General features: G+C 34.3%; 1 protein-coding gene across 7 annotated transcripts in view; it reads left to right on the top strand.

Moving 5' to 3' along the window:
* The window catches only part of KRIT1 (KRIT1 ankyrin repeat containing), a 34512-nt gene that overhangs the window by 16802 nt on the left and 2425 nt on the right, over positions 1-15285 (top strand). For 6 of the 7 annotated variants that reach the window (XM_070424233.1, XM_070424235.1, XM_070424237.1 and 3 more), the window contains 7 exons: positions 3126-3282; positions 3940-4047; positions 6152-6308; positions 7337-7488; positions 11508-11674; positions 12361-12448; positions 13157-13363. In XM_070424233.1, the coding sequence (XP_070280334.1) occupies positions 3126-3282; positions 3940-4047; positions 6152-6308; positions 7337-7488; positions 11508-11674; positions 12361-12448; positions 13157-13363 (1036 nt within the window). The remainder of the gene's footprint in view (positions 1-3125; positions 3283-3939; positions 4048-6151; positions 6309-7336; positions 7489-11507; positions 11675-12360; positions 12449-13156; positions 13364-15285) is intronic. The other variant, XM_070424234.1, reaches the window with a different exon arrangement.

Here is a 15285-nt window from a genome sequence, read left to right as displayed (position 1 = left end):
GCGGAACAACCCGTCACTATGATGTGCACTGACCACCAGGGGGCAGACGCTCAATGCAGGAGCTGCCCCCTAGTGGTCAATGTGCTCCCATGGGGGAACGCTACTCAGCCAGAAGCCAGGCTCACAGCTGGCAAGCACAGTGGCGGTGGCAGGAGCCTCTCCACTTCTGCTGCAGTGCTAAGGAGCAGCAAGTGGAGGGGTAAGAGCAGAGAGTAAGCAGGGGTAGGGAGCAAGGAGTCCCGGACTGCGAGAGGGATGTCTGCCAAGGGGTCCCAGGTTGCGAGGGGGTGCAGGCCAGGCTGAGTATGAATTTCATGCACCAGGCCTCTAGTTGGTTACAAATATCAGTGCTCCTTTTCAAAACTCATTTCAGCCACTTTTTTTTCTACCATATTTGCCTAATGAGCTTTCTATTTATGTCTTTGATGTGCCTATAGATGTGCTCCATTCAGAATTGCCAGGTCTGCCCTATAGGAAAAGTATCATTAGTGTTCTCAGGCATTATTACCAAGTCATACAGAAAGATAGCTGATGACTAGCAAATGTCATTGCACAGCACAGGACCCTTATTTATCTGTTTTGTATTGGAGTTATGTTTGTTTACCCTTACTATAAAATTTACATGTGTTAGCTACTTAGGATTTACTTGCATTATATCAGTAAAGTATCTTTTTAGTTCTTTGGGAAGCTGTGGTATCAGGAAACCCCCAAAAGTATTCGCATTAAAGCCTTCCTTTTATTTTTTTTAAGATGAGAGGGATTAGCTCCCAGGATTGAGGCTAGCTCTTTCCACTAGTTGCCCAGTGTAGTTCTTGCTCACCTACTCTTCTCACGATAGTGGCTCTTACCCTCCGCTGGTCTGAGTTCTTAAATTTGTATTCATAGCAGTAGTTAACCATTTGCCATATAGCCCATCCTTTAGAGAGGAAGTAATAAAGTTATTTACTTTTTATGGAAAAGTTGCTTTTGACGTACTAAAGTGAACTTCTTTGGCTCATTTAAAAAGTGCCTATATTATTTGGTGCTTGTTAAATGTCCACACTTCTTAACTGCATGACATTAAGCAAGGTACTTCATTTCACCTCTTTGCCTCTCATTTTTTAAAAATCTATATGTAAATGCATTAATTAGATAATTTCTAGAGTTCTTTTCAGCTCAAATTCTTTTGTTTTACTGATTCCAGTATTTGTTATCAAGAAGCTAAATACAGTTGCTTATAAATATACATTTTTCTTCCTTTTAAACTATGCCATTCCTTAAAAATATGCTTCTTTATTCTATCCTTATGTTCTTGTCTGCCCATTACAGAGTTTTTATATCAAATTTGTAAAAAGTTACCCTAAATCTTTTAAACTAAACTTAACAGTTGTTTATACATATTACTAGTAAATACTGCTGGTAGCAACAGTACTAAGAAAACTTCACATGCTTTACCTAGAACTAAGCAAAAAGAGGTAGAGAATATAGTTCAAACCCCAAGAAAGTACACTATGGAATTAGGAAAGACATAGGCAGTGAATTTTAATTTAGGAATTCCAGATTTATATTTGGCTATTTTGTTGCCCTTTTGGGCAGGGTTATTTTCTCATCTAATAAAAGAATGTAATATTTTCAACTATCTATTGCATAAAAACAAAAGTATGGTATAGTATTTAATGTGCTTTGGATTGCCCCTAGGTTTCAGTCCCAACTTTTAGTTCCTAAAAGTATGACCTTTAGCAAGTTACTTAAAGTCTCTAAGGATCTGTTTCTTTATCTATAAAATGGGCTTAATCATAGTACCTTTCTTAAGATTAAAGAAGAAAATGCAAATAATGCTTTTAGAGTACTGGCATATAATAAGCACTCAATAAATGTTGGCTGTTACTATTAAAGTGTTGTAATAATTTAAAGATTTTGATTTTTAAATCTAAAGTTCATTCATCTTCAGTATTTTTTTAAAAATCTTATTATTACAATACACCAAGGAAAAGTTTTATCCTTTGATAAAATTAACTTTGTATGGCCCTGGCCAGGTGTCTCAGTGGGTTGGAGCATCATCCTATAAACCAAAAGGCTGTGAGTTCAATTCCCTGTCAGGGCATATCCCTAGGTTGTAGGTTCTATTCCCAGTTGGGGTATGTACAGGAGGCAACTCATTGATGTCTCTCCTCCCCACCCCTTATCCCCTCCTTTCTAAAAATCAATGAAAACAAATCAGTTTTGAAGATGTGCAATTTTCCCCTTAAATGCACCGTACCTAAAAACAAATTTCCTTTCCTCTCTCCCCCTCCCACCCATTTATTTCTAAACAATGAATTACTTTTCCACCATTGCTTCAAACTGCATCCTTACATAAGTATTTGGCTGTAACCAAATGTTGGACTCCCTACTCACTTTTCTGGGTCTTTGCTTTGCTTATTACTTTTCCCACTACCTAAAATATTTTACCTCTCTTCAATATCTCTTCAGTTTATTCCTATTTAAAATCCAGTTAAAGTTGTCAGCCTATTAAAACTCTTTACAGGACCATCTTAGACTGAAATAATAATCTTCCTTTTCCAATATTTTTAAAGCATTAATTATATACTGTCTTGATAAGTATATAGTACCTTATTTTGTTGGTTAGTATCCTAAACTGTTACTTAAATTTTAGAGCATTATGTAACTATTCCATGTTTTTTGTTTTACTTCTCTGATTACATTGTACTCCTTTATTAGAGCAGAGACCATGTATTTTACATATCTTTATGTGTCATCCATTACCTAACATAACAGCTACATACAGAATTACATCTTTGGGCCTATTAAATCACAGGCCTTTGTGAAAAGTTTATGAGTTCCTTTCTGATTCTGGACATATTTTTGACTAAACCTTTTCTCTCTTTAAATTATAATTTTTGTACTTTATGTGCTCTATCTTGTGTTTGAGGTTATATTTTCTCCGAGTTGATCAGAAGTAAACACAGTTGAATTGAACCAGAATAATTAATAAGAAACCAGTCCCTAGGCAGTGAAAATATTGTCTGTATCTTAGTTCCTTGCTCTCTGCCTAGAAAAATTTTAGATTTCTTTGGGATGTCTTCTAAAATTTGGAGTTTTAAAACATTTGAAATGACTTTTTTTTTCTTTTTCTTTTTAAATAGGCTTGGAAAGGTTGAGGCCACTCGCATATTGTTAGAAAAAGGAAAGTGCAATCCAAACCTTTTAAATGGACATCTTAGTTCTCCTCTTCATTTTGCTGCTGGTGGGGGACATGCTGAAATAGTACAGATTCTCTTAAACCATCCAGAAATTGACAGAGTAAGTTATTTTCCAGGTTGTTGTTTTTTAATGTTTCAGCAGTGAATAACAAATAATGACACTAAATGTTCAGTAGTATACTTGAGAGGTTAGCTGAAAAATAAAAACAAATTTCACTTACTGTACAGAATATATATTATGTGTAAACTTTGCTTTATATATAAACATTTTTGATGATGATAAAATATGTCTTGCATAAAATGTACCATTTAAGCCATTTTAGGGGTACAGTTCAGTGGCATTAAGTACATTCATATTACTGTTCAGTCTTCTACAGAATGTGCATAAAATTTAACCTCTTTTCATTTCATTTTGTATTTCTTCAAAAATATATTTAAGAATGAAAAAGATTTTCTACCCACTTTCTAGAATTCGTATTAATAAGTATTTTGTGAAGGGAAAAAGAATAGTTTTAACAAAGCCTGTGTTGTATTTGTAATCATAACTTTTAAAAAACAATAATCACATTGATCTGTGCTTTAAGTCTTTCATATTTGGTAATTCATGTTTATTTTAACTACAGCATGTACTAAGTATGGTTCATAGTTACTACTTGAGAAGAGTCTTTTTAAATCAAACTTTAATATTTGCCTTTAGATTGCCATATATTTATAATGCCTTTTTTCTTTATCCTCTTCTTTCCCCCCACATTTTTAGCACATAACAGACCAACAAGGAAAATCCCCTTTGAATATTTGTGAAGAAAACAAACAAAATAATTGGGAAGAAACTGCAAAATTGTTGAAGGAAGCCATTAACAAACCAGTAAGATTACCTTCAGAGTAGAGCCAAGCATCCTACTTAAATTGATAAGTAATTTCAGGTTCTGTGACAAGAGTGGAAGGGTGAATGGCTGGTTTCTTTACTGCTTTTATAAAACCTCATGGTTAGACTTCATAAGCATTAAATTTGTTATCATCCATAATGGTTGGATGTTTATTCTTGCTTAACAAAATGAAACTTGCATAAGTAAATCTTGCATAAGTAATTTTAATCACTTAAAATTAATTTAATTTTCAGTATAATCTCTGTACTTGGTGTGCTAATTACAAATTAATCTGTTCATTGAAGCATAGATCTCTACTTAGGCCTTTTCAGCAATATTTTATATTTGTAAATACTGACACTAACCATCATTCATTAATTTAGCTTCAGCAAGTTATCTATTACAGATTCATTTTACTCCTCAAGAAAGTGCATGAGTTAAGATTGGAGATTTCTTAGCCTTTTTTAAAAAAAATATATGTATATTAATGATTTTTTACAGAGAGGAAGGGAGAGCGATAGAGAGGTAGAAACATCAATGAGAGAGAAACATTGATCAGCTGCCTCCTGCACACCTCCTACTGGGGATGTGCCCGCAACCAAGGTACATGCCCTTGACGGGAATCGAACCTGGGACCTTTCAGTCTGCAGGTCGACGCTCTATCCCCTGAGCCAAACCGGTTAGGGCTTTCCTAGCTTTTTTATTCTGCCTATTCAACCTGGCTTTCCATCTAATTATGTCCAAAATAACTAGCAGTGACATTAAGGTAGAAAAGAATTAACAATTAGAAAAAAACTCAATCCTAAAAGTTATAGTGATGATAAATCTATCATTAATTTAAAGATTTGAAAACTTGCAAACCAGATAAAAGGATTCATATTAACAGATATAGGATAAAAGTTTGATACCAACAAATATAACCCTTATGTCTGAGCCTTTCCAAACTTCCTATCAACGAGACAGTAAGTCTTTGTTGAATATTCCTGTGAATTTAATATCATGAAATGCTGAAATTGATAACTGATAAAGAATATATGATCTCGCCCTGGTTGGTGTGGCTCAGTGGATGTAGCATCGGATGCAGACTGAAGGGTCTCAGGTTCGATTCCCGTAAAGGACACATGCCCGGGTTGTGGGCTCGATCCCCAGTAGGGGGCAAGCAGGAGGCAGCTGATCAGTGATTCTCTCATCATTGATGTTTCTATCTCTCTCTCCCTCTCCCTTCCTTTCTGAAATCAATAAAAATACATATTAAAAAAAAGAATATATGATCTCTCCCTTTAAAGATGATTACACACTCATGTACATTTTGTGAAAACACTATTCCATAAGCACAAGACAAGGGCAAGAAAATAGATAAGTGGTATAGACAACTTTATGTTATACTTCATTGCAATTCATTTTCTAATTGTGTATTAAAATACTTTTTTTTTCTTCCCATACTTTTAATATTGGAATGTAAAAGATAAAAGGAATTAGGTACTTTTATCCAAAATGAACTGTCCTGGATGTTGTTTGGAGACCCCATAACCACAAAAATGTTACTGAGAATTTCATTTGTCTCTAGGAATTTCTGAACTGGAGGAAAAAAAGTGGCTTAAAGTCCATTGCTTAAAACTTCTACCTGCAAAGTCTTCTATTACAGATTTCTCTTAGGACAAATTATTGGTGGTACACATTTCTGTAGTATAATTTTTGGCCCATTATTCTCATGAGGTACTTGACTAACACCTGATTTAGTTAACCAATGTATATCCCCCATTTGATATCTACATTGTACATAGTAGCTTACAAAAAAAAAAAAAAATCCTCTCAAAAGATTTTGAAGTTGAATTTTTTTTAAAAAAAAAACTAATTTGTCTTAGTTTCTCAAAATTATGTGAACATGGGATATCCACAGGAAAATGTATTAGAAAATATAAATAATAAAAGTAAAATTTTAAAAAATATTGCCAGCACATTCTCACTTAAAGCCATTTTTCTGATATTTTCCATGTTAGAAATCTATATTAAGCAGATGAAGTTGAAATTAAAGCATTTTGGTGGATTTGGTTGTATAATTTCTAACCAGGTTGCATAATTTATTATCATTCTTTGTTCTAGTATGAAAAAGTTCGAATATACAGAATGGATGGATCATACCGTTCTGTTGAACTGAAGCATGGAAATAACACCACAGTGCAGCAGATAATGGAAGGGATGCGTCTCTCTCAAGAAACACAGCAATATTTCACTATTTGGATCTGTTCAGAAAACCTCAGTAAGAAATTTGTTATCTTGTTGTGTGAACATCATTATTCTTTTTTGAGAGTGGGTTGGTCAGTTTCATTTAACATCAGTCTAACAACAGTTAATTACTGACTTTTCAATTTTAAAGTGATACAGTGCTCTTTTATATAAATTATTTGTGCTCAAACTGTTGAAAAAGGTAAGCCCCCCCCCCCCCCCCCCACACACACACACACTTAATTCAAACAATATTTTAAGTAGTAAAAAACAAAACATTTCTTCTTTGGCAATGGAATTTTATTTGAATGCCATTATATGTGGTGCTCATCCAACTTGCCTTTATTTTCAGTGCTCAAAATAATATAAAATTTCTTCTTTATATAAATTTTCTTTCAGATCTTTTTATTTAAAATCAATCTCTTACTGCAAATACATAAAGGATTTAATTGAGGTTGTTTTGATTGGTTATCTAATGGTGGTTGTTTTTTTTTAACCAAATACTACTGATTGTATCATAATTAATTAGGCTATCATGAAATTAAGGATCTTAAATAGATTTAATAAATTTTTTTCTTTTAAGAATTATTCTTATAATTCTTCTATTTTTTTTTTTAAATCCTCACCTGAGGAAATTTTTTCCAAAGAGAGTGGTAGGGAGGGAAGGGGGCGGGGGGGGCGGGGGGGCTAGTGGAGAGAAACATTGATGTGAGAGAAACATCGACTGGTTGCCTTCCGCAGGCACCCTCACCAGGGCTTTGGGTGGAAGCTGCAACTGAGGTATCTGCCCTTGACCGGAAATCTAACCCGTGACCCTTCTGTCCTTGCAGTGACGCTCTTACCACTGAGAAACACCAGCCAGGGCAATTCTTATATTCTTAAAAACAAAAGCAATCAACTCAAGTCGGGTAGTATTAATTAAAGTTGATGTTGATTTAAATTTACACTTATTTTTTGTGTAGTCAGTACTTAAGTGTAGAGAGTTTAATACAAAGTTTCTGTGCATTGATATAATTGATCTATTTTTACATTATCATTTATAAAAGGAAAGATGTTTTTCAGGCCTTCAACTCAAACCATATCATAAACCCTTGCAACATGTTCGGGACTGGCCAGAAATACTGGCTGAATTGACTAATTTGGATCCCCAAAGGGAAACACCACAGCTTTTCCTAAGAAGAGATGTGAGACTTCCTTTGGAAGTTGAAAAAAAGGTTTGCTTGAAAATCTTATTTACAGTCATGAAAATGTACAGAATTTATTGAGTTCCTATAGTGGGCACTACAGGCAGAAGTTGTGCTCTTCTTGTACAGGTGGGGTTTACTTCTGTTTTTCTGTTCAGTCCTCACATCCCTTTGGTAAATGGTAGAGTTTGAGTCAGACTGCTTTTATAAAGCCCCTGGTTGGTTTTCTGTTTTTCCTTTCATTGTCTTAGAATGCAAAAGAAATAAGAGAGTCCATCCTAAAGAGAATTATTAGCAACCAGATAGAAGGCAGATTATACAAAAAAAATTTTTTTTCAGAATAGTATAGTGTCAAAGGTAAATTTAATAAAGGGCTAATAAGTTGTGTAAATCTCAAAGGAGCAAAGAGATACCTTGGAATGGGGAATACAGAAAAGAATATTCTTTTTTTTTTTTTTTAAATATACTTTATTGATTTTTTACAGAGAGGAAGAGAGAGAGATAGAGAGTTAGAAACATCAATGAGAGAGAAACATCGACCAGCTGCCTCCTGCACATCTCCTACTGGGGATGTGCCCGCAACCCAGGTACATGCCCTTGACCGGAATCGAACCTGGGACCTTTCAGTCCGCAGGCCGACGCTCTATCCACTGAGCCAAACCGGTTTCGGCCAGAAAAGAATATTATAAATGGAGAAAATTATATTTGCAAAAGGGACATAAAAAATTGTTCTCTACAGTCAGTAAGTAGCTGTTCTCAACTCAAGCAGAGAATTATATGGATAGTAAAAAAAGAAAATACAATTTACATTGGATAAAAAGATCTGTTCCAAACAAGTGTGTTTGGATTTGAATTAGACTATAAAGGTTACTGTAGATAGCTATGAAATTGGGGTAGGAGGGAAGTCCAAAACTGAAAAAAATATATAATGCATTTATATATTCTTTATTCAAGAAAATATGAAACAAATAAGGTTAAACAAATTTCAGCACAAGAAAATTTCAATGACCATGTCCAAACTTGGTAAATGTTTTGTGCCTGACTACTCATATTGTCCCTCTGAGATTTGATCCTGTTACCCAAATATGCTGGAAGGTATATCAAAATTTGTATAAAATTTACCAAAAACTAAGATATTGATTATTTATTAAAAATATGTTAGAATCACAAATAGAATGAAGGAAATAAAACCACGTGATCATCTTAATTGACATACAAAACTAGGAATAGATAGGAGCTTCCTCAATATGGTAAATGAAGTTTATGAAAAACTCAAAACATCATACTCAATGTTGAAAGACTGACAGCATTCCTTTTAAGATCAGAAACGAGACAAGGATGTCTGTTTTCATAACTGCTATTTTACATAGTACTGGAAGTTTTAGCCAGAGCAGTTAGACAAAAGACAGGAAGGAAGGGAGGGAGGGAGGGAAGAGAAAGAAGAAAGAAAAGGCATCCAAATAGGAAAGGGAAAAGTAAAACTATTCACAAATGAGAAACCAATTTAAACCTATTAAGATGGCTATAATAAAAATTTATAAAGGAAAATGACAAGTATTGGTGAAGATGTAGAGAAATTGGAACCCCCCTGTACATTGCAAATGAGAGTATATAATGGTGCAGTCTCTATGAAAAAAAATTTAGTGGTTCTTCAATAAACTAAACAGGATTACCATATGATCCAGCACTTTCTCTCCTAGGTGTATACCTGAAGAATTAAAAACAAGAAATCATACAGATACCTGTATGCAGTGTTCGGGGCAGCACTATTCACAAATAGCCCAAAAAGTGGAAACAAAGTGTCCATCAAGAGATAAACAAAATGTAGTATATACCTACAATAAAATAATATTCAGCTGTAAAAAGGGATGAAGTTCTTATACATACCATAACATGGACCCTGAAAACATTATGTTAAATTAAATAAACCAGACACAAAAAGATAAATACTGTATAATTCTACTTATATTAAATATTTGGAACAGGCAAATTCATGTAGTCAGAAAGTAGATTAGTAGTTGCCACAGATGAGTGGCACAGGGAGAATGAAGAATTATTACTTAATGGTTATAGATTTTGTTTGGGTAATGAAAACGTGAAAATAGTGGTTGGTGATGGTTGCTCAACATTGTGAATGTAATACATGCCACTGAATTATATGCTTAAAATGGTTAAAATGAAAAAATTTTTATTGTATGTATTTTAACATAGTTTTAAAAAATATATTAGAGTCATGAAATCTGGAAATAATATAAGTACACTTAGTCTGTCTTCCTTCTTCACCTAAGTAATGTTTTAGAAGTTGGCTGGTAGAGAAAAAAGAACAATAATGATAATACTAAGATGATAAATTGCATAAATATTTTATAAATAATATAAAATAGGCTCAAATGAAAAAAAGCAAGGCTTAGTAAGTACTTAAGGTAAATCAGAATATCATGATCATCTGGGAAAGTAGTTGTTTTCTGTCACTTTTTATGTAATTTAGGAATTCCTACTTGTACTGTCTGAAAAATAGAATAATTGCATTATTGGTTAGCATCATTCTTTTAGGATTAAAATAGACTGATTTCATTTAAAAAGAACAATAGTTGATTGATACTCATTGAACATACTATTAGGAATTATACCTCAGCTGAAACTTCAAATTCACTAAGTGAATTTTTATTAGAAAAATGTTTTCTTTAATCTTCTTTCCAGCATTTTATTTTGAGACATTAAAACCCATAGGAAAGTTGAAAAAGAAAATTTATACCATATCCCATTCATTAAATTACTGATTGTTAATGTTTTGCTACATTTGCTTCCTATTTTCTCTCTTTTCTTTGTGAACCATTTAAAAGAGAGTTGCAGACATTATGGCACTTCATCCCTGCATATTTCAACAGGCATCTCCCAAAGGGCATTTCTATATACTACATTACTCTTTATAGCCTAATAAAATTAATATTTCTATAATAACATCTAATATCAGATCTATATTCAGATTTCTCCCAATTGTTTTAAAGTCTTTTATAGCTCCCATCTGTAGGATCTAATCAAGGGTCATGCTTTGCATTTGATTATTAGTCTCTTGTAATCTAGAACAATTCCCTCCTTTTTTTCCATGAAATTCTGTTTTTTATATTACAGAGTATTATAAGATATCATTTTAGTTAAAGTGGCAAAAATAATCTTTGCCATAAAGAATTGGATCATAGTGAGTTATATTTTAAGTATTCATTCAGAAACCCTATAATTGGTGACTTTTTCCAAGTAGAGCTATATTCTGTAGAGTAGCATTTTTTAGTATGTTAATCTTTTTGGATAAAGTGAAACTTTAAAGTTTTTAAAACATAAAAAAGGCATATGCTCTCCTTTAGTGTTATTTGCAAGTGCAAAGTATTTTTAGTCAAATAAAACACATTTGTCTTAAACTTTTTTAAACTACACATACCATACTTCTGAGAATTAACACACTTCCTTTTATCTTCTTTGAGTTTAGTATGAGTTCTTTTTAGAAGCATAATTAGAAAAATGTTTGAAGAATATAAAGCATTTGAGTATTTGTGCTCAAATTATCCATATCCTATATCCATAAACTGGTGAAATTTTATTGAACTGTAAATCAGAGGTTAGCAAACTATGGCCTGTTGCCATATCTGGCCTGCTGCTTATTTTTGTATATCCTGCAAGTTACTAAAGGTTGAAAAAAATTCAGAAAAACAATATTTCATGTCATGTGAGAATTTTATGAAATTCAGATTTCAGTAACCATGTATATAGTGTTATTGGAATACCACCACACCCATTTGTTGATGTATTGTCTGTGGCTCCTTTTGTGCTAACAGTAGCAGAGTTGAGTTATTGTAAGAGACTGTATGACTCACAAAGTTTAAAGTATTACCGTCTGGCCCTTAATAGAAAAAATTTTCAGCCCCTGCTCTTAAGCAATAATGGCTTGTTTATATACAAATATATAATTTTTGATTTTTAAATTTGATAATGACAAGTTGTACTTTTGCAATAGGAAATTATAGCTTAATAACCGAATACTTTTTTCTTTTAAGATTGAAGACCCACTAGCTATTCTTATTCTCTTTGACGAAGCCAGATATAACTTATTGAAGGGCTTTTATACAGCTCCTGATGCCAAACTGATAACATTAGCAAGTCTGTTGTTGCAAATAGTTTATGGAAATTATGAGAGTAAGAAGCACAAGCAAGGTTTCCTAAAGTAAGTATTTCATGTGAATGTAATGTGTGGTCTTGTGCGCTATGCTTAAGATTCAATTTAACCAAGAATATTTAGAGATAAATATTTATACATTAGTTTGGAATTAAATACAGTCAGCCCTCTGAATCTGTGGGCTCCACATTCACAGATTCAACCAACCTCAGTTTGAACCCATGCATATAGAGGACTGACTGAGGGACTGAGCATCCTCAGGAGTCCTGGAACCAATCCCCCTTAGATACCAAGAGACTTACAAAGCATGGAATGAGAAGGAAAAAAAAAAAAAAAATAGGTAAAGCGTTCTTTAAGTTATACTCTCTAAGTTCACCAAAACTTAAATGAGTGGTAGGAAAATGTTATAAGGCAGATGCATTTAAAAATCCCACCACAAAAACTAGTTTCATGTTGAGAGAAAACAGTGAGGTTTTAGCACATCTTATGTTTGTTTATTGTGGTTTTCAATTTTCAAAAATATTTTGTTGTTATTGAAAAAAGAAACGTTTCTCTGAATTGAATGGTGTTAAGATTGTGGCTTTTGTTTAAAAATTTTTAGAGCTCTCTGATATTTTACAACATAGTATGTTTTAGATAAAAACTCCAGTTACTTAAAGCCTTTTGTGTCTAAATGAATATATTACTTTAGCTACTAAAGATTTTTAAAAAGATGTTGGCATATTTGCTTACAGTGAAGAAAATCTAAAATCCATTGTACCTATTACCAAATTGAAAAGTAAGGCACCTCACTGGACAAACCGAATACTTCATGAATACAAGGTAAGTTGTTTAATAGAACTAAAAAGACATTTTATAAGAGAGTTGAAATTTTGTTAGTGTTATTAATATGCTTTAAACAAAGTTCATAAAACATATAGTCCTGAAAAAGGATATTTTGGGTCACATGCCTGAAACTGAAAGGAAGACATTTTTATATTTCTGGTTTTTTGTGTTGTTGTTTTTTTAAAAATATATTTTAGAGGGAGAGGTGGAGAGAGAGAAACATCAATGAGAGAGAAATATCAGTCATTTGCCTCCTGTACAAGCCTGAACCCCAGGATCTAATCTGAAACCTAGGTATGTGCCCTGACCCAAAACCTTTTGGTGTACAGGATGATGCTCCAACAAACTGAACCACCTGGCCAGGGCAAGGAAGTTATTTTTATTTTAAATGTAGAATCTTTTCATAAATACCTTTTATGTGCTGCATACCATGGTAAGTACTAGTGATTTTTAAAAATACATGAAATAATATCTCTGTCCATGAGTCACTTAAAAAACCTGACAGTATAGATAAATATTTTTAGACCTTGATATTTCTTTTTTCTTTTTTAACGTAAAATCTCAAAAAAAAATTGCTCTTGGGATAATGTCACACATTATTCTTGGAGGTCAGCCTTGATTTTAGAAACTGCTTAGTTGGCCTCTTTGGATTATCAAAGGTACCTTCTCCTTTCACATCTCTTTATTTTACTTTTTTGGTTTTAGAATCTTAGTACAAGTGAGGGTATCAGTAAAGAAATGCATCACCTTCAGCGCATGTTCTTACAGAATTGTTGGGAAATTCCTACATATGGAGCAGCTTTTTTCACAGGACAGATATTTACAAAGGCAAGCCCCAGCAATCATAAAGTCATCCCTGTGTATGTAGGAGTGAATATAAAAGGACTTCATCTCCTCAACATGGAAACTAAGGTAGATTTTCAGCTCTTTTTGACTAGTCACATACTATAGTAGCTAAAATAACAGTGCTAGCCTTAAGAATCTAGAAATGGCATATATGCAAGCCTGTCATTGCAATTTCATTTTTAATAGCAAAGAATGGGAGGGGTTTAAAAACTAAATGATTATCAATAGGGGTTAACACGTTAATTATAGTACATTTCTACATTGAAATATCTTTTGGCTATACAAGAGAACGAAGAATATTTTTGTGTAGAATGATCTCTAAGATGTATTTAGTGGAAAAGCAAGGTGCTGAAGCATATGTAATGTGCTACCTTTTGTGTAAAAATGGGAGAAGTAGGTATTTATCCAAAGAAAACCAAAACACTGACTCTAAGAAATATACACTACCATGTTCAATGTAGCATTATTTACAATAGCCATGATACGGAAACAATCTAAGTGTCCAGCAATGGATGACTGCATTAAAAAAAATGTGATACACACACCCACACACACAATGGGATATTATTCAGCCATTAAAAAAAAAATGAAATCTTGCCATTTGTGACAACATGGATGGACTTTGAAGGCCTTATACTAAGTGACATAAATTAGACTGAGAAAGACAAATACCATATGATCTCACTTATATGTGGAATATTACCAAAAAAAAGACAAAACTATTATGTTACATGTCAATTATAGTTCAATTTTTTTAATAGAGGAAGTGTATGCTATCCTATATAATAAAAGGCTAATATCCAAATTGTCCCCTTGGGAATTCGACCGGAAGACCAGGAGTTCGCTCGCTAGGATGTGTGCTGACCACCAGGGGGTGGCACGGAACATGGCAAGCGACCAGTGGTGGCAGCGGGGTGCTGAGGGAGCAAGGGAAGAAGGAAGAGAGGAGGCGGGAAACCTGATCAGCCCTGATCTCTGGCCAGGCCTAGGGACCCTACCCGTGCATGAATTTTGTGCACCACGCCTCTAGTATTTTATATTAGAGTGACTTGATTGGGATAAGGAAAAAGCTGACATATTCCAGTGGCATTTATAATCCCGTGCACATTTCATCCTGTCCCCCAAAACTTCAAATGAAGTTTCTATGTCACATATTTTCCTCTTCAAATACATATTTTTTTCATTTAAATCTGATTTATTTTTAAAATAATCACAGTTAAAATGGTTTTTAAGTTGCAAATGGCATAGAGTGAGAAGTCTCCCTCCCACTCTTGTTCCCAGTTACCTGGTTCCCTTCTCTAAAAGCTTCAAGAGACTTTTTATGCTTTACAAACAATATGTATTATGGGGGGGGGGGGGGGGGCGGCCGGCTGGAGGGAAGGACTGCAGGAGGTTCTGGGGGGAGGGACCGAGGGAGGTTGGCTGGCTGAGGGAAGGGACCAAGGGAGGTTGGCCAGCAGGGGAGAGGGACCACGGGAGGTTGGCTGGCCGGCAGGGGGGAAGGGACCAAGGGAGGTTGGCCAGCATGGGAGGAGAGACCATGGGAGGTTGGCCAGCCACCAAGGGGAGGGATTACGGGAGGTTAGCTGTGGGAGTGCACTGACCACCAGGGGGGTCAGTGCATGTCCCTGGTGGTCAGTGCATGTCATAGCAACCGGTCAACCAGTCATTCGGTCACTTAGGCTTTTGTATATATAGATGGGGTCATCATTTACTTTTAATATATATATATTTTTTAATATATTTTATTGATTTTTACAGAGAGGAAGGGAGAAACATCGATGAGAGAGAAACATCGATCAGCTGCCTTTTGCACATCCCCTACTGGGGATGTGCCTGCAACCAAGGTACATGCCCTTGACCAGAATCGAACCTGGGACCCTTGAGTCCACAGGCTGACACTCTATCCACTGAGCCAAATAGGTTAGGGCAACTTTTAGTATATTTGACACATTTTACAGGACAGTAAGCTTTCTAGTTTGTATAGG

The sequence above is a fragment of the Myotis yumanensis genome, unplaced genomic scaffold, assembly GCF_028538775.1.
Source record: "Myotis yumanensis isolate MYYU_CA2020_CCGP unplaced genomic scaffold, mMyoYum1.0.hap1 SCAF_9, whole genome shotgun sequence".
In the NCBI taxonomy this organism is placed as follows: Eukaryota; Metazoa; Chordata; class Mammalia; order Chiroptera; family Vespertilionidae; genus Myotis; species Myotis yumanensis.
This window is presented reverse-complemented; position numbering and strand designations above follow the sequence as displayed.